This window comes from Anomaloglossus baeobatrachus, chromosome 5 (assembly GCF_048569485.1).
Source record: "Anomaloglossus baeobatrachus isolate aAnoBae1 chromosome 5, aAnoBae1.hap1, whole genome shotgun sequence".
In the NCBI taxonomy this organism is placed as follows: domain Eukaryota; kingdom Metazoa; phylum Chordata; class Amphibia; order Anura; family Aromobatidae; genus Anomaloglossus; species Anomaloglossus baeobatrachus.
In genome coordinates, this window is record NC_134357.1 from 558,330,152 (window position 1) to 558,356,772 (window position 26,621).

At 43.3% G+C, this 26,621-nt stretch overlaps 1 protein-coding gene across 1 annotated transcript; it reads right to left on the reverse strand.

Moving 5' to 3' along the window:
• Nucleotide 1: 1 nt before the first annotated feature.
• LOC142312338 (uncharacterized) lies at nucleotides 2–26,047 on the reverse strand. Its single transcript, XM_075351270.1, has 6 exons — nucleotides 25,974–26,047; nucleotides 22,999–23,439; nucleotides 22,794–22,917; nucleotides 22,613–22,710; nucleotides 510–659; nucleotides 2–380 (listed from the first exon to the last, which is right to left on the reverse strand). Exons 2-6 carry the CDS (start codon nucleotides 23,251–23,253, stop codon nucleotides 156–158), a joined length of 852 nt encoding a protein of 283 aa, XP_075207385.1. The 5' UTR covers nucleotides 23,254–23,439; nucleotides 25,974–26,047; the 3' UTR covers nucleotides 2–155.
• Nucleotides 26,048–26,621: the final 574 nt, after the last annotated feature.

Consider the following 26,621-nt stretch of genomic DNA (forward strand, 5'->3'; position numbering starts at 1 on the left):
GATGTGAGGGGCTGGGGAACCTCCATCATGACGTCCTTGTACAGATCTTTGTGTCCTTCTAAATACTCCCACTCCTCCATGGAGAAATAGACGGTGACGTCCTGACACCTTATAGGAACCTGACACATACAATGATACCGTCACCCCCGATCCCTTCATAGCGTTACTGTATAATGTCCCAGCATTCCCAGCAGTGTCACCTCTCCAGTCAGCAGCTCCATCATCTTGTAGGTGAGTTCTAGGATCTTCTGGTCATTGATGTCCTCATGTATCGGGGGGTGAGGTGGAGGCACCGTGATTGGGCTCAGGGGTCTTCCCCATCCCTCAGACACAGGGGCCTGACAGCGCTCACTAGAGGTCTTCTTCACTACTGTGTAATCCTGGTTATGGAGAGACACAGTAAGAAATCTCACTCCAGACATTTCCAGAGTCCTCACCGATCCAGTTCTGTCCATCTGTTATTCCCATAGATAAGAATGATGTAATGTGATGTCATCAGAATCTCTCACCTCTCCAGTAAGCCGGAAGAGGATCTCTAGGGTGAGGTGTAATATCCTCGCCGCCATCTTGTCCCTGTCCATATCCATCCTTGATGGGGCAATCAGGAGAATTCTCTTATATACAAGATCTCCACTAAGAGGATCCGATATTGTAGGGACCTGAATGGGGAGAAGATGAGCTGATGAAAGCTGATGCTGAGACAATCTGCAAACCTTGATAAATGATTACACGACAATGATTGAAGGGAATCAAACTCTGAATTTCTAACTCCACATACGCTACGATCAATAGCGACTGTCACATCTAGACAGTTAAGCACAGCACTGGTATCTCGCTATGTGATAGCATGGCGTCGATTTTTGCCCCAGTAGCAAAAAAAACCCAAAACAACAGTTTTTGTTTTTTGAAAACAATGACATAAAATCTATTTTTTTTCCAGAAAATGTGCCGCTATTGTGAAAATAAACTTGGGCATATTTGGTAACAGTAAATGTACATGTCAAGTGCAAAAATAATGACATAATTGTCTTTTAATTTTCCTCAAATATGTTAAAGTACAGGTTTGCAAAATTCGGCTTTATGACATTTATTACAAACCCAATGACTGATTTTTATATTTTCTTATGCCCCAATTTGAAAAAACAAAAAAAGACCACAATATTTTTAACCATCTTGTATGGATTTTGCATAAAGCGCAAGGGAAATTTTATACAAGAGAGATGAAGAAAAATCTTTATTGTAGCTAAAAATGTAAAACAATATTATACACACTGATGAGCAAAAGAGTAACAATGTTTTTAACTTGTGACTTTCAGGCTCTATATCTCCCCATCCACTACAGCTTTGAGAGCATGACCACCTTCATTTTATAGACAATCATCTTGCTTATCTCAAATAAATTTGACTAGTAACTATTTAGCATATGATTAGTTATGCAGATTCTTGTCATGTTACTGCATTGTTACTGTTTTGCTCCTGGTGTTTGGAAAAATCTTTTCTTACTGTATACTACAAATTACAACCTGTTCTCACATTCCCTAATAGCTCAGTGTGTTATTAGGTTGATTCCCAAGTGAAAGATCACTGGTTCAAATCGAGGAGCAGCCATGAAGATTTCCCAAGACAAGAGAAACAGCATCATCCAGCTCATCGATAGCGATCTCTCGACCAAGAAAATTGCCAAACTGCATTATGTGAGCGTCAGGACAGTGGGACGAATAGAAAATAAAATCCAGTCATGCATTCAAAATCAAGAGATGGATGTTCAGGTAAAATATCATAGTCAACAAGTCGGCTCATCACAAGGTCTATCAGTTCTGGGGCGACAAACTTGTGATTCATGTTACACAAGTCTGGAATGGTGGCTCGGAAAAAAAGTAAAGAAGCCTTTACTTCAATATCGTCTTAAGAAGCATTGGCTCCAGTTTGCAAAAAAGTCAGAGAAGTGAACAGTTGAAGATTGGAAATAGGTGATTTGGAGCGATGAGATGAAAGTCACTAGATTAGGCTGTGATAGGTGCAAATGGGTCTGAAAGAAACATTGGGAAAAAGGGGCGAACTGTTGGAGAAATTAAAAGGAACTGTCAAGTTCGGTGGTGGAAGCCTGACAATATGGAGTTGTTTTACACCCAAAGGCGTTGGATACTTGACCAGGATGGATGTGGTCTCAATGCTGAGCTGTGAGGTGCTGGCTGTGGACTAAAAACGTTTGTACCAATGGACATACAGCACAGTCCACAACAAAGGATGCAGACTTTTTCCAGCATGGAGAGCTGGTTACTTCAATCTCATTGTTATGTTTTAATAGACATTTTCTTGCTTGTCAGTTTAGGGTACACAGAAGGCCAGGCATGAGATTGGTAATAAGAGTAAAGCAATCATCCCATTACTGTCATTGGTGTCACAAGGGCCTCAATTAGGCCATTGTTCTCCCAGACACTAGTCCTATTATGTGGATGGGGACTGTAAACTCAGAGGAGCCATCACCACAGGGGTCTCATATGCAGTCCCAGGTGAGGGGTTCGGCCTCAGGAAAATACTTCCACCAATGCACAGTTATCTTTGGAAGGGAGTTTCCCGGCGGGCCAGGTTTGATCCCAGGGGGCAGCTTTGGGTATATAAGACACTGACGAGGGGATGGGGGAATAGTTTCTGGCTGGACATGGATATGCGTGGTTGTGGTATCCGTCATCTGGAGGGGCATAGGTTGTGACTGCAGACTATTGTGGTAAGAGATACAAAAGCTGGGCACCGACCAAAAGTTGAGACAGAGGGTATCAACTGGTATGGGGACAGTGAAACTACTGGCCCTGGTTTTATATCTCGTGGACTTGGAGAATCCCTCTTTGGCCATTTAAGCAAAATTACTGTGAGACCGTAGATAGAAGAAACAAAAATAATTGCAACGTTAACTTGTCTGGGTGGTTAATATAACCCACAACCTCAGATCTTACCAGGAGCTATATGTGCGTATCCTACAAGATGAGTCATTTTGTACATTCAACTACTATGGTATGAAAAGGACGACAGTGTTCTAGCAGGACAAAGAACTGAAGCAAACGTCGAGATTGGCAAATATATGGTTTAATGACAATGAAGGTGAGGTGCTGGATTGGGCCCCGACAGTCCCCAGACCTCAACTCGTGGGTAGAGTTGAAGAAAATGCTTTATACATACCCATGTGAGCTGACCAGTACGCAGCAACAATGGAAAGTGTAGAAGAGACATGGGATCATATTTTGGTTGAGACATATGTGGTGAAAGCCAAAAGGGTAGATTTCAAAATATTAAAAATTTAAATTTAGATTTTTAGGAGTAAAACAGTAACAATGTAGCTAAATAGTTGCAAATCAAATTTGTGTGCGAGATAGCCAAGATGATTGTCTATAAAATGAAGGTATCTCACTTTCAAAGCTGTAGTAGATGGTGGAATACGAAGCCTGAAAGACTAAAGTCCAAAATATTGGTACATCTCCTTGAAATCCTGATGAAATCTTTCTCCTTACTCTTCACTAACAGCACCAATTGTCCAAATGGGAATGTAAAAAATTTAACTTCATCAGACAACCCAAGACTTTAAAATGTTTCAGCAAGAAGTCTTGCAAACAAAATGAATGAATTTGAGACTCTTATGTCAACTATGGATTATGATGTGGTGGGCATTACAGAAACCTGGCTGGATGAAAGCCATGACTGGGTGACAAACATACAGGGTTATAGTACATATAGGAAGGACAGGAAAGACAAGAAAGGTGTTTGGGTGTGTATATTTAGGTGGTGGGGTGTGTATATTTATCAAATCTAACCTAAAACCTGTGTTGAATGATGACATAGGGGGGAACTGCAGCAATGTAGAGTGAGTATGAGTAAATGTATATGGGGAGAGGAGTAATGGAAAAATGCTAATTGGAGTTTGCTATAAGCCTCCTAACATACCTGAACAAATAGAGGGTGAAATGCTGGAACAAATTGAAAAGGCAGCTAATATTAATAATCGGCTTCTTATTATGGGGGATTTCAACTATCCAGACATACAGTGGGACATAGAATCTCATGATTGTGCTAAAAGCTGTAAGTTCTTATCTACTATTCAAGACAATTTCCTCTCTCAGATGGTAGATGAACCGACAAGGGGAGATAATTTGCTAGATCTGGTCCTGTCAAATAGGCCAGATACAATTTCAGATCTACAGGTCCAGGAGCACTTGGGCACCAGCGATCATAATATGATAAGCTTCAACGTAATATTCAATAGAACATTTCAAAGGGGAAATGCTAAAACCTGGAATTTTAGGAAAGCTGATTTCAGCAAATTAAGGGAACCGCTTAAATGTGTAGATTGGGACAAAGTCATGGTAACTGGGGATACCGAACATAAATGGGGTAAGTTTAAAGGATATACTCCTAGAGCCCTGTAAAAAACTTATACCCTCTGGTAATAAAATGTCCAGGAATAAAAAGAAACCACTATGGATAAATAAGACTGTACAAAGTATAATAAAACAAAAACAAATGGCGTGTAAAAGGTTGAGAATACAGAAATAGCATTTCAGAAGTATAAAGGCCAGTTTACACGCTGCGATCTCGCTAGCGAGATCTCTAGCGTGCATACCTGCCCCCGTCGGTTGTGCGTCACGGGCAAATCGCTGCCCGTGGCGCACAGCATCGCTCGAACCAGTCACACGTAGTTACCTGCCTAGCGACGTTGCTGGCGATCCGCCTCCTTTCTAAGGGGGCGGTTCGATCGGCGTCACAGCGACGTCACTAAGCGGGCGCCCAATCAAAGCGGAGGGGCGGAGATGAGCGGGACGAACATCCCGCCCACCTCCTTCCTTCCTCATTGCCGGCGGCCGCAGGTAAGGTGAGGTTCCTCGGTCCTGCGGTGTCACACATAGCTATGTGTGCTGCCGCAGGAACCACGAACAACATCGTACCCTCAGCAGCAACGATATTTGGGAATGGAGGAGCGTGTCAAGGAGCAACGATAAGGTGAGTATTTTTGCTCGTTAGCGGTCGTTCGTACGTTTCACACGCAACAACGTCGCTAACGATCCCGGATGTGCGTCACGAATGCGATGTCGTTGCGTGTAAAGCGGCCTTAAAGATATCAATAGGAAATGCAAGAAAGAAAATCAAGCAAGCAAAATTTGACACTGAAACAAAAATCGCCAAGGACATTAATATAAATCCCAAAAACTTTTATAAATACATTAATGCAAAAAGGAAAACAAAGGATGGTATCGGCCCCTTAAAATATAATAACAAGTTAATTATAGAGGACAAACATAAAAGACTGAGATATTAAATAGGCATTTCTCATCTGTATTCACCAAGGAACTGACTGTACCAGGGATCATTCAACAAGTGAAAAATCAAAGTTCACCACCCGATATAATTAATTTAACACAAGATGAAGTACGGCTACGTCTGAGTAAATTAAGCATTGAAAAATCCCCAGGGCCAGATGGCATTCATCCACGAATATTGAGGGAATTGAGCTCCGTAATCAACAGACCGCTGTATCTCATCTATTTAGACTCGCTTGTAACCGGGTTGGTGCCTCAGGATTGGAGGATTGCTGATGTGGTACCGATATTTAAGAAAGGTAAGAGGGTGGATCCAGGCAACTACCGTCCAGTAAGCCTGACATCAGTAGTATGCAAAGTTTTTGACGGCATTTTAAGGGATGAAAGGCAAAAATATATTGCAGAAAATAATATAATATAACAACTGACAGACAGCATGGATTCATGAAAGATAAGTCGTGTCTAACCAATCTGTTGGGGTTCTATGAGGGGGTAAGTGAAAATCTGGATATTGGTAATGCAGCTGATGTGATTTATTTGGACTTTGCAAAGGCATTTGATACTGTACCACATAATAGCCTTATACTAAAGGTTCAGAAGCAAGGACTAGGGGAAAGTATATGCAACTGGGTAAGGAATTGGCTAAAAGATAGGAAACAAAGAGTAGTCATAAATGGTACATTCTCTAAATGGGCTATAGTCTGCAGAGGGGGGCCGCAGGGATCTGTGCTAGGACCGATTCTTTTTAATCAATTTATTAATGACCTTGTGGATGGGATTGATAGTAAAGTGTCAGTCTTTGCTGATGACACCAAACTATGTAGGATATTAAAAACTGATCTTTATAGTACAATATTACAAAAAGATGTCGGAATGGGCAGATACTTGGCAAATGAGATTTAATGTTGATAAATGTAAAGTAATGCACCTAGGACGTAGTAATCCTATAACTGCGTATACATTAAATGGAAGTAAACTCGGGACTACAGAACAGGAGAAGGACTTGGGTATTCTCATTACAAATAAGCTGAGCAGCAGCACTCAATGTCAAGCAGCAGCTGCAAAAGCAAACAAGATTCTAGGGTGTATAAAAAGAGAGATTAGATCCCGGGATCCCAACATATTGTTACCCCTCTATAAATCACTTGTAAGGCCACATCTGGAATATGGGATCCACTTTTGGGCTCCACATTTTAAAAAGGACATTCAGAAGTTAGAGTTAGTTCAAAGGCAGGCAACTAGACTACTACAAGGAATGGAAGACCTCCCATATGATGACAGGTTGAAAAAGTTAGATATGTTTAGCTTAGAAAAAAAGACGTCTCAGAGGAGAGCTCATTTATATGTATAAATACATGTGTGGTCAATATAAAAAGGACTGGCACATGACTTATTTCTTCCAAAGACAATGCTAAGGACCAAAGGGCATTCACTGCGAGTGGAAGAAAAGCGATTTCGACCGCTAAATAGGAAAGGGTTCTTTACAGTTAGAGCAGTCAGACTGTGGAATGCCCTACCACAAGAGGTAGTAATGGCAGATACTATAACAGCTTTTAGAAAACGGCTGGATGATTTCCTCAGTACACACAACATTGTGGGTTATAAATGACTTAGTGACCAAATGTAGAACTGGTGGAGGAAGGTTGAACTAGATGGACCTAGGTCTTTTTTTCCAACCCATGTAACCATGTTCTCCACGATTAACTTAAATTTTGGATCTTTGTTGTTACCTAGAAATTTCTTCACAACGTCTTTAAATAGAATCCCAGTCTCTTTACTCAACCACTTTCATTTTTCTTTTGAACACAACGTCCTTTATGAGTTTCTGAATATCTGGACCAACAAAAATGCCTTCCTTCAGTTCTGCCTCAGCCAGTCCTCAAATTTGGTACACAGGTACTTACCGTATTTTTCGGACTATAAGACGCACTTTTTTTCCTCCAAATTTGGGGAGGAAAGTGTGGGGTGCGTCTTATAGTTCGAGTGTGAAACTGGGGTACCTGCTGGGTAGGGAGCTGTGGGGAGTCAGTGCTATGCAGTGGGATCACAGGAGGCGGGGAGGGTCGCTGCTGCATGAACCCGGCAGCTGGAGAAACCACGTGTGCCCGCTGCTTAAAGTAAACGAATATTCATTAGCTGCTCCCCGCTCACCTCTCTCTGCAGTCAGTGACCAGAAGCGGGTGTGAGGAGCAACAAATCAATACTTGTTTAATGTAAACAGCGGACACACATGGGTGCTCCAGCTGCCAGCTTCCTGCAGAGGCTGGGGAGACTGCGTGTCCGCTGTGAAAGAGGTGGGAGTAGGGTGCCGCTGCAGTCATGACTGGCCCGGAGGAAGTGCAGATCACTGCAGTGTTCGGGCCAGAGCATGGCATACCAGCACAGCACAGCCCGCAGTCTCTGTGCCGAGTGCTCACATTGCTTTCACTTTGCTCCTGCCTCTGCACTAGAATTAAAGTCTCCCATAACAGCAGGACCTGCAGTGATGTAATGAAGAGGGGTGGGCCAGAACAGCACAGAACAGCAAAGTGCCCTGCCTCTTCATTACAACCCTGCAGGTCCTCGAGATATGGGAGACTTTGTTTCTAGCGCCAGGACCAAACTGAAGCATGGTGAGCATCACATCTGTAAAAGTAAGGAAATAAATAATATAGTATATAAAAGGCATTACTGTACACCTGGATAGGGTTGGATCATACAGTGCTGGACAAAAATATTGGCACCCCTGCAATTCTGTCAGAGAATGCAATCATTTTCAGGAAGAAACTGAGTAAATCACAATTCTTTGGTATGATTATCTTCATTTATTTTGCTTGCAATGAAAAAACACAAAAAGAGAACAAAAATCAAATAATTGATCATTTCACACAAAACTCCAAAAATGGGCCAGACAAAAGTATTGGCAACCTTAGCCTAATGCTTGGTTGCACAACCTTTAACCAAAATAACTGCGAACAACCGCTTCCGGTAACCATCAGTGAGTTTCTTACAATGCTCTGCTGGAATTTTAGACCATTCTTCTTTGGCAAACTGCTCCAGGTCCCTGAGATTTGAAGGGCGCCTTCTGCAATCTGCCATTTTGAGATGTCTCCACAGGTGTTCTATGGGGTTCAGGTCTGGACTCATTGCTGGCCACTTTAGTAGTCTCCAGTGCTTTCTATCAAACCATTTTCTAGTGCTTTTTGAAGTGTGTTTTGGGTCATTGTCCTGCTGGAAGACCCATGACCTCTGAGGGACGCCCAGCTTTCTCACACTGGGCCCTACATTATGCTGCAAAATTTGTTGGTAGTCTTCAGACTTCATAATGCCATGCACATGGTCAAGCAGTCCAGTGCCAGGGGCAGCAAAGCAACCCCAAAACATCAGGGAACCTCCACCATGTTTGTAGGAACCGTGTTCTTTTCTTTGAATGCCTCTTTTTTTCCTGTAAACTCTAGGTTAATGGCTTTTCCCAAAAAGCTCTACTTTTGTCTCATCTGACCAGAGAACATTCTTCCAAAACGTTTTAGGCATTCTCAGGTAAGTTTTGGCAAACTCCAGCCTGGCTTTGTTATGTCTCGGGGTAAGAAGTGGGGTCTTCCAGGGTATCGTACCAAACGTACTCTTTTCATTCAGACGCCGACGGATAGTACGGGTTGAGACTGTTGTACCCTCGGACTGCAGGGCAGCTTGAACTTGTTTGGATGTTAGTCGAGGTTCTTTATCCACCATCCGCACAATCTTGCGTTGAAATCTCTCGTCAATTTTTCTTTTCCTTCCACATCTAGGGAGGTTAGCCACAGTGCCATGGGCTTTAAACTTCTTGATGACACTGCGCACCGTAGACACAGGAACTTTCAGGTCTTTGGAGATGGACTTGTAGCCTTGAGATTGCTCATGCTTCCTCACAATTTGGATTCTCAAGTCCTCAGACAGTTCTTTGGTCTTCTTTCTTTTCTCCATGCTCAATGTGGTACACACAAGGACACAGGACAGAGGTTGAGTCAACTTTAATCCATGTCAACTGGCTGCAAGTGTGATTTAGTTATTGCCAACACCTGTTAGGTGCCACAGGTAAGTTACAGGTGCTGTTAATTACACAAATTAGAGAAGCATCACATGATTTTTCAAAACAGTGTCAATACTTTTGTCCACCCCCTTTTTTATGTTTGGTGTGGAATTATATCCAATTTGGCTTTATGACAAATTTTTCTTTTTTTTCATTGAAGACAAATTAAATGAAGATAAGAATACCAAAGAATTTGTGATTGCAATCATTTTCAGGAAGAAACTGAGTATTCTCTGACAGAATTGCAGGGGTGCCAATACTTTTGGCCAGCACTGTAATATTATAATATTATATATATATATATATATATTATTATACACACATACACACACACACCAGATTGGATGATCACACATATAATGATGGGGAACATACATATTCCACGATGGGGGCCATATATACCTGGAAGATACCCAAAATGGGGGATATGAGTACAGAATTGTGGGATATTATTACCTCCATAACACTGTCAGCAGTAAAATAACTGTGTCATGACCACATTTTTTTACTTTTTTTCTATTTTTTCCTCCTCTAAAACAAGGGTGCGTCTTATAGTCCGGTGCGTCTTATAGTCCGAAAAATATGGTAAGTCTCTCCTTCTTTCGGTAGAGCTTTCACAAACTGCTGCATCAGTTAAAGCTTAACATGGAGTGGCAAGCAAAGGAACTTTCTTGGGATCAACTAAACTTTTCGCAACTATGTTGTTGAGTTCAGATTGCAAACATGTTCTTATTGGCCCACTTTTTGGCTCCAGCTATGAGTCCTATCCTGACTGTCCCATTCGCACAAAAAGCAGGAGTACATTGTGTATCCTCCTTGCTGCCCAAGGAACAAAGCAAGCTTTCAGATCACCACATATTGATCATCGTTGATCCTTATAATTATGCTTCTTGAGTATAAAGACTAAATTCTCATCGCTTTCCTTCAAGTGCACAGAATGCCCTTGTGCAGTAGCACAACTTTCAGATTTTTTTGGGATGAATCAGTAAAGACTCCCCTTGCTAACATTTTACTCAATGTTAAATCATAAACAACAAGAACAATAGTATAAGGCCTAAATTATCTTTTATTAACAATTAATTTAAAAAGAAACCGTATATAAACATTGTATGGGTACCACCAGATATAGGGGGAGGACAGAGAATGATAAGTTTATAAATAAGTACAATATTGCGGGCTTAAATAAATTCATATAAATATTAAATAACAAAATTCTAATCATCAAGGTGCAAAGTGCATAATTTATTAATGACTTCCTTGGCCACTAACAAACGCTTTTTCCTTAAGCAGCGGTACTTTACGGAGGGGGAGAGTGTGGGACATCTCTTGGCTACAATTGCTAGGGCGCAGGAGGGATTGACCTATATCACCAAATTGAAACTTGACACTGGAGAGGAGGTGAGGGACAGCGGGAGGATTGTGGAGGTCATGCAACAGTATTACACCCAATTATACTCCTCTAAATCGCATTATGGGGATGAGGAACTGCGGGACTTTGTGGAGGAGATCACTCTCCCCAGTCTGTCAGATAGTGAGAGAGATTCCCTGAATAGAGATATAGACCTGGAGGAGCTGGAGGAGGCGCTCGGTCAAATCCAAAATGAAAAGGCCCCAGGTGCGGACGGACTCCCGGGTGAATTCTACAAATTATATACCCATCTGCTGCTGCCAAGACTCTTGGATGTGTTCAGAGATGCTGAGGAGAAGGGATCCCTCCCTGCATCCATGAGGGAGGCTATTATTGTTCTGATTTTAAAACCCGGGAAAGATCCGACCGCGCCTGACTCCTATCGTCCCATCTCGCTGCTTACATTAGATATTAAATTAATCGCTAAAATTCTAGCTAACAGATTGTCCCGGGTGATCACGTCAGTGATCCACGAGGATCAGACTGGATTCATCCCCAATAAATCTACTTCCATTAATTTGCGACGTTTATTCCTGGGGATACAGCTAAGTTCTGAAGGGAGAAACAAGGAGAGAGCAGTCCTGTCATTAGATGCAGCCAAAGCCTTTGACAGTATTGAATGGAATTTCCTATGGGTATTTTTGGAGAAATTGGGACTTGGCTCCAGATTTATTGGCTGGGTCAAATTGTTATATGCCTCTCCGAGGGCCAGGATTCGAGTTAATCGTTGTACCTCCTCGTCTTTTAATTTGGCCAGGGGCACGAGACAGGGCTGTCCTCTCTCTCCATTACTATTTGCAGCGGCAATTGAACCATTGGCGGCTATGCTTCGTGCATCCACTGACGTAAAGGGGTTTGAGATAGGCGGTCTGGAGCATAAGGTTTCCCTCTATGCGGACGATTTGTTGCTGTATCTCAGGGAGGTGGGGACATCGGTGGGCCCAGCAATGAATATTATTAAAGAATTTGGTAGGCGCTCGGGACTCCTAATAAACTGGAAGAAATCGGCCCTGCTCCCTATAGATCCACTCCCATCTAATTTTAGTACTCTGGGGCTGCCAATTCCGACGGTGGATAAATTTAAATACCTGGGGATTGTGGTTAGTGCCCGACCGCGTGATTATTACTCTCAAAATCTGGAACCAGTGTTGGCTCAGTTTAGGAACAAGATAGATGCCTGGTGTCGACTCCCACTGTCCCTTATTGGCCGTGCTAATCTACTAAAAATGGTACTGATGCCCAAACTTCTGTATCTTCTCCACAACGCCCCAATATGGATTCATTGGAAATTTTTCCGTAAAATCAACACTTTGTTTCGGGAACTCTTGTGGCAAAAGCAGCAGGCTAGAATCCGCCTTGAGACCCTGCAGAGAGGGAAGGAGGATGGGGGTCTGGCAGTCCCCAACCCGTGGGTTTATTATGTTGCGGCACAGATGCAGCACTTCAGGGGGTGGGGAAAGGATGAGGCATATGACGCTGGGGGCAAATTGGTGAGGGGCCTTGCAGAATGGGGATACCCAGTGGCTTTTTTGGACGCAGGTTACTCACCCAGAGGAGGAACATTATATCCAACATTATCATTGATGTACAAGGTGTGGGATAGAGGGAAGCAGTTGCTGGGAATATCAGGAATGACTGAGTACTGGCCCTTATGGCATAATCGTGGACTGGCGAAGCTGCAGAGACTCCCGGGTTGGAGAATGTGGGTGAGCAGGGGGGTGCATCAGGTGTCTCAGATTCTTCAGAATAATATACTTAAAAGATTTGACCAGCTTCAAGCTGAGTTTGGGATACCGCACAGTTCCTTTTACCAATACCTGCAGCTCCGTCATGCCTATGAGACACAGACACGTCGTATGGACATTAGGATAGAGCGGAATCACACTCTTACTGAATTGTTGACATCTGATCGCTCCTATGGTATTATTTCTAGGTTGTATACAGTGATGTTATCTAGACACCTCGACAAATTCCCTTTGCAGGCTAGAGAAAAGTGGGAGAGGGACCTAGGCCCTATGACAGAGGAACAGTGGGGTGAGGTCCTGTCTCAGACTCCAAGCCTTGCTGTATCTGAAGGCCAACGACTGTCGCAGCTATTCCTGTTACATAGAGTATATAGGACACCTAGTCTATTGCATAAGATGGGAGTTAGGGGTGCTTCACACACAGCGAGCTCGCTGCCGAGATCGCTGCTGAGTCACGCTTTTTGTGACGCAGCAGTGACCTCATTAGCGATCTCGCTGTGTGTGACACTGAGCAGCGATCTGGCCCCTGCTGCGAGATCGCTGCTCGTTACACACAGCCCTGGTTCGTTTTCTTCAAAGCCGCTCTCCTGCTGTGACACACAGATCGCTGTGTGTGACAGCAAGAGAGCGACAAATGAAGCGAGCAGGGAGCAGGAGCCGGCGTCTGACAGCCTATGGTAAGCTGTATCCAAGATAAACATCGGGTAACCAAGGTGGTTACCCGATATTTACCTTAGTTACCAGCAGCTCTCACGCTGCCTGTGCTGCCGGCTCCGGCTCTCTGCACATGTAGCTGCTGTACACATCGGGTTAATTAACCCGATGTGTACAGCAGCTAGGAGAGCAAGGAGCCAGCGCTCAGTGTGCGCGGCTCCCTGCTCTCTGCACATGTAGCTGCATTACACATCGGGTTAATTAACCCGATGTGTACTGTAGCTAGGAGAGCAAGGAGCCAGCGCTTAGTGTGCGCGGCTCCCTGCTCACACTGGTAACTAATGTAAACATCGGGTAACCATACCCGATGTTTACCTTAGTTACCAGTCTCCGCAGCTTCCAGACGGCGGCTCCGTGCAAGCGCAACGTCGCTTGCACGTCGCTGCTGGCTGGGGGCTGGTCACTGGTCGCTGGTGAGATCTGCCTGTTTGACAGCTCACCAGCGACCATGTAGCGATGCAGCAGCGATCCTGACCAGGTCAGATCGCTGGTCGGATCGCTGCTGCATCGCTAAGTGTGAAGGTACCCTAAGGATGGATGATCTGTGTCCTAGGTGCGGACAGGAGGGTGCTAATCTGATGCATATGATGTGGTCCTGTGGGAACATTGAAGATTACTGGAGGGCAGTACTAGAATTGGTTAGACAAGTTTTCAATATCCGTCTACAGCCAAGACCTATTATATGTATCCTGGGTCTACTGGAAGGGGGGGGGGGGTGGACTTGAGTTCGCCGGTAATGGTCGGTATTACACGTCTCTTGTACCAGGCTAGGAAACTGTTGGCCTACCACTGGTTGGACTGGGTAAGCTATACTATGGAGAATATATTGGGAAATAATATGCACTTTGAGACCCATATTGAAATGAGACGTGGACTGCGGGTGCATTGTTTATTATGTTATTTGTGTGGTTTTTCTTATTGACTAAAGGTTTTTTCCCTTTCTGTGATATTTCTATGGAGGGAATTATTTTATGCGTTGTATAATTTTGCTGTTAAATAAAAATGAACCGGATTTAAAAAAAAAATAATTTATTAATGAACTAATATGCGGCTCATCCAAAGTGCACAGTGCATTACAATTTCATTAATACGCATGGTATAACCCACATGCAGTATCACTAGCCATCCAGGAGGGGGAGCTCAGAGTTGAGAATGCACTTTCACATACAAAAGGTTTCTTTTATTAATATAATTAAAAGTGCAAAGTGCATAGAAATCACTTTCAAATGTGAAGGCACTATCACATAAACACTGCAGATTTATACAGAAAAATGTAATTCTTAAATGATTAGAAAGAAGCCCATGCAGCTAAAAAAAGAGCTCCGGATAGCACGTGTCAATGCGCAGTGGTTACACCTTTACATATTCACTATGATCAGACACCCACATGGGGGAGTTGAATGTGCATAAGGAGATTCTCCAAACTACTAAGAGTATAAGAGAGCACAGCACATTGTTATAATAATTAGAAATGTAGCCATCAATATAAATTCATTTTATAGTACTTACAAGGTACAAGATTAAGCCTCTGTCCACTCCCATCACTCCAACGTACGTTTCGTTGAAACTTCCTCAGGGAGCGCATGTTGGAGGGGGTAGAGGGATGATATTTAACAAACCGATGGCCAATAAACAGCTGAGCAAGAATCAGTTGAAGTGCCGGTCAGTGCGGCGAGTCATATAGCGGTGCATGCGTCTTTCACATAGATCACACACATGGAAGTACTGCACAGCGGACAGCGGGGAGAAAGCGTCGGTCGCCGTCATGGAGACGACGCCTGCGCCTTGGCCCCAATTGCCGTCAGCAGCACAACCTGTGATCATGCTTCAGAGTATGCGCACAGACTCAAAATGGAACTCCGTTTATACCGCCAGATAGTGCCTATGTAATAAATGAATATAGCATCCACTAGATATTTAAAATTGCAATAGGCATTATAAATTAGTATTATTTATTATTCTAGCGCCATCAATTCCATGGCGCTTTACATGTGAAAGGGGTATACATAATAGGGACAAGTACAATAATCATAAACAGTACAAGACACAAACAGGTACAGGATGAGAGAGGTCCCTGCCCACGAGGGCTCACAGTCTACAAGGGACAGGTGAGGATACAGTAGGTGAGGGTAATATCCAGACCCACAATCATATTTCTAATAAGATGTATATCATATATACCACATAAATGTACATCGTATATAAACAATAAATTTAACAATATAATTTAAATACAGTAAATCAATTATACATACAACCCAATTAAGCAAATTATTCCATAATTACATAGCTACAAAATTTTAAAATAAAAGTGTAAATATATAATTCATTTAATATATTGTTATCGCAGAATTATTAAAGTGGAAATATAAATAAAATATAGTGATATAAATATAAAATCACATGATCAAAACATATAATATTATACACGTAAAGGTGACCATACAAAATTACTGACCATAAATAAAGTGGTTATAAATATGAATAATGTGGTTAAAGTGAAAAAATTATTATGCTAGATTTCCATGTATACATCCACCCACACATGCATGTATGATATGCATGAATATACACATGAAAAAACACACAAATTCTATAGTGATGTGTAACAAATTAGTGTAAAATGAATTATATATGTGTAATCATATAATAAGCATAAAATAGTGTAAATGTTTTTTCATGTGTATATTCATGCATATCATACATGCATGTGTGTGTGGATGTATACATGGAAATCTAGCATAATAATTTTTTCACTTTAATCACATTCATATTTATAAACCACTTTATTTATGGTCAGCTTACATGTATAATATAATATGTTTTGATCATGTGATTTTATATTCATATATCACTATATTTTATTTATATGTACACTTTAATAATTCTGCGATATCACTATATTAAATTGATTATATATTTACACTTATTATAAAATGTTGTAGCTATGTAATTATGGAATAATTTGCTTAATTGGGTTGTATGTATAATTGACTTACTGTATGTTATTTAAATTATATTGTTAAATTTATTTTTTATATACGATGTACATTTATGTGGTATATATATGATATACATTTTATTAGAAATATGATTGTGGGTCTGGATACTAATAATTTATAATGCCTATTGCAATTCTAAATATCTAGTGGATGCTATATTCATTTATTACATAGTTTATACCGCCAGATAGTCCCTGAGTTCCATTTTCAGTCTGTGTGCATGCTCTGAAGCATGATCACAGGTTGTGCTGCTGACGGCAATTGGGGCCAAGGCTTAGGTGTCATCTCCATGACGGCGACTGACGTTTTCTCCCCGTTGTCCGCTGTGCAGGACTTCCATGTGTGTGATCTATGTGAAAGACGCATGCGCCGCTATATGACTCACCGCACTGACCAGCACATCAGCTGATTCTTGCTCAGCGGTTTATTGGCCATCGGTTTGTTAAATACCATCCCCCTAAACCTCCAACATGCGCTCCCTGAGGAAGTTTCAACGAAACGTACGTTGAAGTGGTGGGGGTGGACGGAGGCTGAATCTTGTACCTTGTAAGTACTATAAAATGAATTTATATTGATGGCTAAATTTCTAATTATAATAACAATGTGCTGTGCTCTCTTATACTCTTAGTAGTTTGGAGAATCTCCTTATGCACATTCAACTCCCCCATGTGGGTGTCTGATCGTAGTGAATATGTAAAGGTGTAACCACTGCGCATTGACACGTGCTATCCGGAGCTCTTTTTTTAGCTGCATGGGCTTCTTTCTAGCATCATTTAAGAATTACATTTTTCTTTATAAAACTGCAGTGTTTATGTGATAGTGCCTTCACATTTGAAAGTGATTTCTATGCACTTTGCACTTTTAATTATGTTATTTAATAATAAGAATTTATTTAAGCCCGCAATATTGTACTTATTTATAAACTTATTCTCTGTCCTCCCCCTATATCTGGTGGTACCCATACAATGTTTATATACGGTTTGTTTTTAAATGAATTCTTAATAAAAGATCATTTAGGCCTTATACTATTGTTCTCGTTATCTATATTATATTTAGTTTATCGCCCTAACTTATTGATGGTGATGTGTGTAAGGGGTCTTCATATCACTGAAAGCAATTGCAGATACCTGTGCACATTAGTTTGGCGTTAGGTGTGTCCAAATAAAGGCAAGACTACTTACGAAGGCTGTTCCACATTATTAAGCAGCCTACATTTTTTGCCAAAATGGGAAAGAAAAAAGGATGTGTCGGCTGCTGAGAAGCAACAAATTGTGGAGTATTTAGGTCAAGGCATGACTACAATCAACATTGCCAAGACACTTCATCGTGATCATCGCACAATCAAGAAGTATGTAGCTGGTTCACAGCACACGTGTGCGTGCTGATAAGGAAAAATTGAGGACTCTTTCCAACAGGCAATTGCGTCAGGTTAAAAGAGCAGCTGCTAAAATGCCTTGTCATAACAGCAGATATGTTATTAAAGCTGCTGGTGCCTCCAACGTCCCCCGAACAACAAGATGCAGGGTCCTTCAGAGGTTTGCAGCGGTGCGGAAGCCATCCTGTCGACCACCTCTATCCACTGCACACAAGCAGAAACGGCTCCAGTGGGCCAAACGATACATGAAGACTGCCTTCCAAACTGTTTTATTCACCGATGAGTGCCATGCAACACTCGATGGTCCAGATGGATGGAGTGGAGGACGGCTGGTTGATGGACACCCCATGAAAACACTGCTAAGGCACCAACAAGGAGGAGTAATGTTTTGGGCTGGAATCATGGGGAGAGAGATTGTCGGCCCCTTTAGTAACCCTGAAGGGGTAAAGATGAACTCCATAATCTATGTGGAGTTTCTAAAACAGCACTTCCTGCCATGGTTCAAGAGGAAGAACCGTGCATTCCGCAACAAGATCATTTTCATGCATGATAATGCACCGTCTCATGCTGCAAATAACACATCTGCATCTCTGGCTACTATGGACATAAAAGAGGACAAACTTATGGTGTGGCCACCATCTTCCCCTGACCTCAACTCCATTGATAATCCAAAGATTCTCATCAAAAGGAGTGTCTATGATGGCGGGAGGCAGTTCACATCTAAGCAATAGCTCTGGGAGGGTATTCTGTCCACATGCAAAACAATTGAAGCACAAACCATCCAAAAACTGATAAACTCAATGCAAGAGAAAGTTCAGAAGCTTCTTTCAAACAAGGGGTCCTATGTGCAAATATAACATCACCTAGAATTAAGTTTTGAGTTGAAAACTGTTTTTTTCACTTTGTAATAAGGTGATCATGCTTATAATTTCACAATTGACCATTTTGTTTATAAAATAAAAATAAAAAAGGTTGAAAACTCTGCTGTGCGTAATAATTTGGAACATGCATTTTAAGTGTTTATTATTTTTAAAAATATATTGTTTTCATAGGCAGTTTGATCAAAAACATTTCAATTATACTCGGATAGTAGATGACTGGAAAACAACAATGACTGCAGTTCATAAAGTTAATTTAGGAAAATATGAAAAAATATTTTTTGCATAATAATTTGGAACACAGTGTATATCCCAAAAGGTGTGCTGTGTTTATCAAGTTAAATCAGCCAACGAACATCACTGCAATAAACTAGCATCATCTTGAGAAAATCATGGAAGGAATTAATTTTCTTTTCTTCTGTACCATGAAAACCATGTACCAGGAGCTAGCAGATTCCTTTCCTTCTGTCTAGAGCTTAAAAGCTCTACAGAATATTTAGGAAGGTCCAGGTCCCTGACTAAATCATTTAATTTGAGCTGTTAAAAAGCTGTGGCTCGTTGGAACTAGCGTGAAGGTCTTCATCAGAATCCGGCTCTTCATGTTCTGAATCGGGTATATCCTTAGTTTCTCCAGAGCTGAAGGGACAGTGAGGCTCAGGATGAATCACTGATGGGAGGTTGTGATAATTTCCTTCTTATTTTTAAGTTTGAATCCCTCCATAATACACAAAAGTAGCAGTCATCACTAGGATTTCACAGTTCCCTCCGGATCATAGCACGCCAAAACGAAAGCTTTCTGCCCTTTAGACCATGGTCTCAGTTCTTCTACACAAACTGAACACGCTACATGTGGAGCCCGAGACTTGTCCTGATCATCTAGTTGTACACAAAGGGGGCATAATACACTTTCTTAGCAAAATCCTCAATGTTCCTTTGTCGTCTCTTCACTACAAAACAACCGCAAACGTAGCAAAAGTTGTCGGGTGAATTACGACACCCCCTTATAGCCATTTTGATCACGTTATTAGAAACAGAAGCTCAATCCACCACAACCACAAAATACTGAAAGGAATCGTGGAAAGAACAGCACCACGCTCTTATGAACCCTGTCTAAAAGAAAAACTGCCTCTGCTCCCCATAGCAGCCAATCACAGCACAGCTTTCAGTTCTTACACTGCTGAGGTAAAATGAAACCTGTGCTCCGGTTGATATAGACATCACCATATTGTTACGAACTGTGACAAAAAAATAAATAAGTCTTTACTGCCGATATCAACCAATCACATTTATTTCCTTTACTGCTGATGGTATGATTGGATGCTATGAACACCACCACACTCTTTGGAAGCTGGGTTAGTCCAGTGCTGTCAGTCATCCAAAAGGTTAAATAAGGCTATGTTCACACTGGGTTTTTTAGCTACGGATTGGCCTTGATTTTACGTAAATCCATGCTAATAAAACGCTGCTTTTTACAGTCCCAGCAAAGTCTGAGATTTCTGAAATCTCATACACACACACACACACACACACACACACGTCAGGATTTTTTCATGACGGTTTTCTGAACCACCTCCGGTTTTGCTGCGTTATGACAAGAATAAAACATGTCAATTCTTTTCAGCGCTTGTGCTACGGTTTTTCACCCTAACAGGTGGACTCGCAGATACCCTGAATCAGTGGGTCTAACCGGGTTAATAAAAATTGATCCAGGGTATCTGGCCAGCACTCAAATGGTGGTGGGGATAGGAGTAGGCGCGCTATATTTACCGAATCACCGACGCTGCTGTACACTACCACGGCTCCTCCACTTCCCCACTCATTACATACTCACTGCTTTCATCTGTGATTGATTACAGTCAGACACGCCCCCAGCATCCGAATGCAACCAATCACAGACCTGGTCTGTGGGTCTATACAGCTAATGAGTGAGCCGCGTGTTCAGCAGTGATATCACTCAGGCGCCAGCTGTGATCGGGAATCACCTGCGTGAAGTGACCGCTGATCGTGCGGCTCATTCATTCTTTAGAGATCAAAGCGGACAGTCCTGTTCTATGGCGCCCACTACGATCTTCAGATGTAGCAAAGCTGAATTGTTGTGGGACCTAGTGTGGATTACATTCGACCTCCAGGGGAGTGATTATAAGGTTAATAAAGTGGTGAAAGAGGGGGCTTTTTGTATTTTTATTTAAAATAAAGGATTTTTTCGGGGTTTGTGTTTATTTCTTTTTTAAATCAGATCTTTTTTATTAAACAACTAAGAATCAATACAGAGAAAATATATTGCATCTTATATAACTAGTAAAAGCGTACATTGAAAAAAAATATGTTGTCTATAAATCAGGTTCTTCCTCTGTATATAAAAAGAAAAAAGGATTCTTAGATCAGTTATATAAATTGAGCCTACAAACAACATGGCTCCACAGATAAACAAAAGTTTAAATTATGCAATAATACCTCAGTCTAATAGAAAAGTCTCCTCCATCAGCCGTGTCGCTCCGCATCATATTTCCATACCCGCTTGCCTCTCTCTCCCCGTTTAGTCATCAATCACACCCTTCCGGCCCCTTCCACTTCGCCACGTAAAACACTAGTTTTAACTTTTACTCCCCAAACGTTCCATTCTCTGCAAGCACAACAGTAACTGGTCCAGCATTGCACCCTGCACTAGTGCCCCAGAGGGGAGGCCCGGCGACTCCATCCATGGCTGCCAGATTTTGTAAAACTTTCTCAGTGTTTTTCTCTTTAAATAAACTCCCCTTTCCAATCTAATTACTTTATTTAATTTATTTTTAAGCTCTGGTAATGGTGGTAGAGGATCTAACCAATGGTATGCCAGTATCTTCCTTGCTTGGTACAGGATACGGCTATTCCCAGGGCTGTTGGAGAGTCCGGGTCTACTCCTCTCTCCCACAGACTCAACAAACATAAACGAGGTGACGGCTGTATTGTGATATGATATATTTGGTCTATGAGTCCCAGGGTTTGTTTCCAGAAGTTACCAATGTGTCCACATTCCCACATAACATGCATCAAATGGGCATCATCCTGTCCACACCTAACACATTGTGCATTTGGTCTAAGTCCCATCCTGAATAATAGGCTGGGCGTTTTATATACCCTGTGGATGAGATATATTTGAGACAGCCTTTGGCACTCAGAGACTGCCAACTTAGGGACCTGTTCTAGAATGTCGGACCACTGGTCTTCCATCAGGGGACCAACGTCCCGTTCCCATTTACTTTTAACAGACAGTGGGTATGTCTCCAGATGGGCAGGTAGTAATCTTTTGTGTAGTTCAGAAATAAGGCCTTTAGAGCAGGGTTCCCCAACTCCAGTCCTCAAGGCCCACCAACAGTGCATGTTTTCAGGATTTCCTTAGCATTGCACTGCTGTTGGAACCAGCACCTGGGCAGGTAATTACATTAACACCTGTGCAATACTAAGGAAATCCCAAAAACCTGCACTGTTGGTGGGCCTTGAGGACTGGAGTTGGGGACCTCTGCTTTAAAGGACTCAGATGTAAGTAGCATATGTAATGTTTGATTATGTGTCACTGTCACCGGGTTTGTCCTCCCCTGTCTTTCCAGTGCGTGCCTCAGCTGTAAATACTGATAAAAGAAGACATGCGGGAGGTGAAACTGTTCTCAATTGCTCAAAACTCTTAAGAATATTATTTTGTAGTACTTGTGACACTAAATGGATCCCTTTATCTTCCCATCCTCTGAACCCCACTAATTTTTTAATTGTTTATTTCTTTTCACTTACAGATTGGTGATGGAAGGTGTCTCATAGGCACCTGCTATTACCAATCTAGGGCTTAGTGGCAGCTATGAGCTGTGATTAACCCCTTATTACTCCGATTGCCACCGCACCAGGGCAATTCGGGAAAAGCCGGGTAAAGTGCTGGAATTGTCGCATTCAATGGATCGACTGACCAATCACTATATACATCTAGGTGTGTACACAAACTTATACACATGTACACACACAGACAATTGGAGAAGTCACATCTATGATCAGCTCTATTCCTGCCATATAAACACAAAATACTGGTGGATAAAACAAGATTGAGCACAAGACCTTCACAGCCGTCTACACATCATAGGGAGATTTCATGGCACCTTCTCTCCATCTACCTGATGATCCTGAGGAACATCGGGCTCTTCTTGTTTACAGTCCTGTGGGAGAAGAGGACGGGGACATCTCTCTGGTGCTGTCCTCTTACTGGATAGATCTGGAGGAGACACATACAGGGGCTGAATTCATTCCTTACATACAGATAATTATAGGCCGTGTGTATTTAGTCCTGTCTATTACCTGGTGATGTGAGGGGCCGGGGAACCTCCATCATAACGTCCTTGTACAGATCTTTGTGTCCTTCTAAATACTCCCACTCCTCCATGGAGAAATAGACGGTGACGTCCTGACACCTTATAGGAACCTGACACATACAATGATACCGTCACCCCCGATCCCTTCATAGCGTTACTGTATAATGTCCCAGCATTCCCAGCAGTGTCACCTCTCCAGTCAGCAGCTCAATCATATTGTAGGTGAGTTCTAGGATCTTCTGGTCATTGATGTCCTCATGTATCGGGGGGTGAGGTGGAGGCCCCGTGATTGGGCTCAGGGGTCTTCCCCATCCCTCAGACACAGGGGCCTGACAGCGCTCACTAGAGGTCTTCTTCACTACTGTGTAATCCTGGTTATGGAGAGACACAGTAAGAAATCTCACTCCAGACATTTCCAGAGTCCTCACCTCTCCAGTTCTGTCCATCTGTTATTCCCATAGATAACAATGATGTAATGTGACGTCATCAGAATCTCTCACCTCTCCAGTAAGCCGGAAGAGGATCTCTAGGGTGAGGTGTAATATCCTCTCCGCCATCTTGTCCCTGTCCATATCCATCCTTCACGGGGCAATCAGGAGATCTGCACTGAGAGGATCCGATATTGTAGGGACCTGAATGGGGAGAAGATGACGATGTAACATCATAAAGAATCCGCTGTAATAATTATTATTTCCAGTAAGGGGAAACATTTGAGAAGATAGAACATGGTGATGTTTTTTTCTCAGATTTTACAACCATCACCGACTTGATATGCACAGACCTTGTATGTTACTGTAGGTAGACTCAGCTTACTGCACTCACTTCTATTCAACTACCGCAAAAGGATGATTAAGAGTTAAGTACACCCCATTTCTAACTCACACTTCTCAGACACCACTCGCCATTTTGATAGTACACCGAGTTGTCTGTCCTGGGAGATGCACTTTTACAAATGCACAGATAACTTTTAAGAGTCTCTTCTTGTACTTTGGCAAACATGAGGTAAAACTACCGAGCTATACGTCTCTTCTTTCAGGTTGTCGGAACACTTCAACAACATTTGACATATCTATAGATCATGATCAGATTAGGGTTTCGGACCAATGATGTATAGGTATGTCATGGTGATCATGCGGGCACCGAGTTTTCAGACACAGCCTTCACATCTTGGTGCCAGCAGAATCTGGCAGCATGGCACCGGGACTTGTCGTCACAAGGGCGAGGCGCAATCCCCCTGCAAATTTAATCGCTGTGATTAGCTGTTCAATTCCGTACAGCCAATCACAGCGATTTCAATATTTCGGCAAAAGAAACTGCCTGACACATTGAAGTCAGGCTATGATTGCTGCTATAATAGCCATCCCATGTGCTGTGGGAACATTATACTGTGTGTGGTTGGATGGTGGTACTGTGGGAACAGTATACTGCGTCTGGGGAGGGGGGGGGGAATAGCAGTACTGTGGGAAGATTATACTGTGTAAGGCCTCCGACACACTCACGTGAAAATCACGCACGTGCCGAGAGACACGTATTTCCCCTGCGTGTTGCGTGCAGGTAAGTACGGGTCTCTGGTACGTGCGGGCCACATGTGTTCTCCGCATGCTATCCGTGATAACATACGGAGAACAGGTTATTTACATACTCACATAGTCCTTTCTGCTGTCCTTGGTGCTGATCTTCGGTGGTCGGCAGAAAGTGACAGCAGCGGTAGAGACAGGAGGGCTGGAGAAGGTGAGTTAAGGTTTTTTTTTTTCTCTGACACGTGTGTTTTCTCCGGCGCGTGTCACACGGGACCGCATCCACACTACACCCGTGTGGTACGGGTGCGGGCCGTGTGACACCCGTGCTGCTGGAGAAAACACTGACATGTCAGCGTGTAGAAAAACGCACACACGTACAAACGGACACACGTTCCGTGTGGTTTTACGTGTGTGTGCCTGCTACAATAGGGTAGCATTGCTGAACGTGTCTCCTTGCCGCCGGTATGTGCAAAAAATGGCAAACACATACTGGCGGCACAGATGTGTGTCACAGGTCTAAGGGGGATGGTGGTACCGTGGGAACATTATACTGTGTGCGGGGGGATGGTGGTACCGTAGGAACATTATACTGTGTGCGGGGGGGGGGATGGTAGTACCGTGGGAACATTATACTGTGTGTGTGGGGGATGGTGGTGCCGTGGGAACATTATACTGTGTGTGTGGGGGGATGGTGGTACTGTGGGAACATTATACTGTGTGTGTGGGGGGATGGTGGTACTGTGGGAACATTATACTGTGTGTGTGGGGGGATGGTGGTACTGTGGGAACATTATACTGTGTGTGGGGGGATGGTGGTACTATGTTAAAATTGTGTGCGGGGGATGGCGGTACTGTGGGAACATTATACTGTGTGGGGGTAGGGGTGGCAGTACTTTGGGAACATTATACTGTGTGTGGGTGGATGGCGGTACTGTGGGAACATTATACTATGTGTGGGTGGATGGCGGTACTGTGGGAACATTATACTATGTGTGGGTGGATGGCGGTACTGTGGGAACATTATACTGTGTGGGGGTAGGGGTGGCAGTACTGTGGGAACATTATACTGTGTGTGGGTGGATGGCGGTACTGTGGGAACATTATACTGTGTGTGGGTGGATGGCGGTACTGTGGGAACATTATACTGTGTGGGTGGATGGCGGTACTGTGGGAACATTATACTGTGTGTGGGTGGATGGCGGTACTGTGGGAACATTATACTGTGTGTGGGTGGATGGTGGTACTGTGGGAACATTATACTGTGTGTGGGTGGATGGTGGTACTGTGGGAACATTATACTGTGTGCGGGACGGCCGTACTGTGGGAACATTATACTATGTGTGGGTGGATGGTGGTACTGTTGGAACATTATACTGTGTGTGGGGGGATGGTGGTACTGTGGGAACATTATACTGTGTGTGGGGGGGGATGGCGGTACTGTAGGAACATTATACTGTGTGTGGGGGATGGTAGTGCTGTGGGAACATTATACTGTGTGTGGGTGGCGGTACTGTGGGAACATTATACTGTGTGTGGGTGGCGGTACTGTGGGAACATTATACTGTGTGTGGGTGGCGGTACTGTGGGAACATTATACTGCATGAAGGCACAATGACAATAGTATAGAGATGTTTTCAGCAGCTCACCTGTCCAATATGTGTGTACATCCAATCAATCAGGCGCGGTGCACGGTAGGAGCCTTAAGTCCAAAGAGGCCCAGAAATCCCTGTGCAAAAAGAGAGAAGTTCCAGCATCAGCCCAATGAGGGATAAATACAGGATTTACTTCTTCATTTTAAAAAAGATGGTCTATGGTTAAAACAATGGGAACTTCAAAAAGGGCAGAGGACCGAGGGCAGAAAGGGGCCGGGGACCGAGGGCAGAAAGGGGCCGGGGACCGAGGGCAGAAAGGGGCCGAGGACCGAGGGCAGAAAGGGCCCGAGGACTGAGGGCAGAAAGGGCCCGAGGACTGAGGGCAGAAAGGGGCAAGGACTGAGGGCAGAAAGGGGCCGGGGACCGAGGGCAGAAAGGGGCCGGGGACCGAGGGCAGAAAGGGGCTTAGGACCGAGGGCAGAAAGGGGCCGAGGACCGAGGGCAGAAAGGGGCCGAGGGCAGAAAGGGGCCGAGGACCGAGGGCAGAAAGGGGCCGAGGACCGAGGGCAGAAAGGGGCCGAGGACCGAGGGCAGAAAGGGGCAAGGACTGAGGGCAGAAAGGGGCCGAGGACTGAGGGCAGAAAGGGGCCGAGGACTGAGGGCAGAAAGGGGCCGAGGACTGAGGGCAGAAAGGGACCGAGG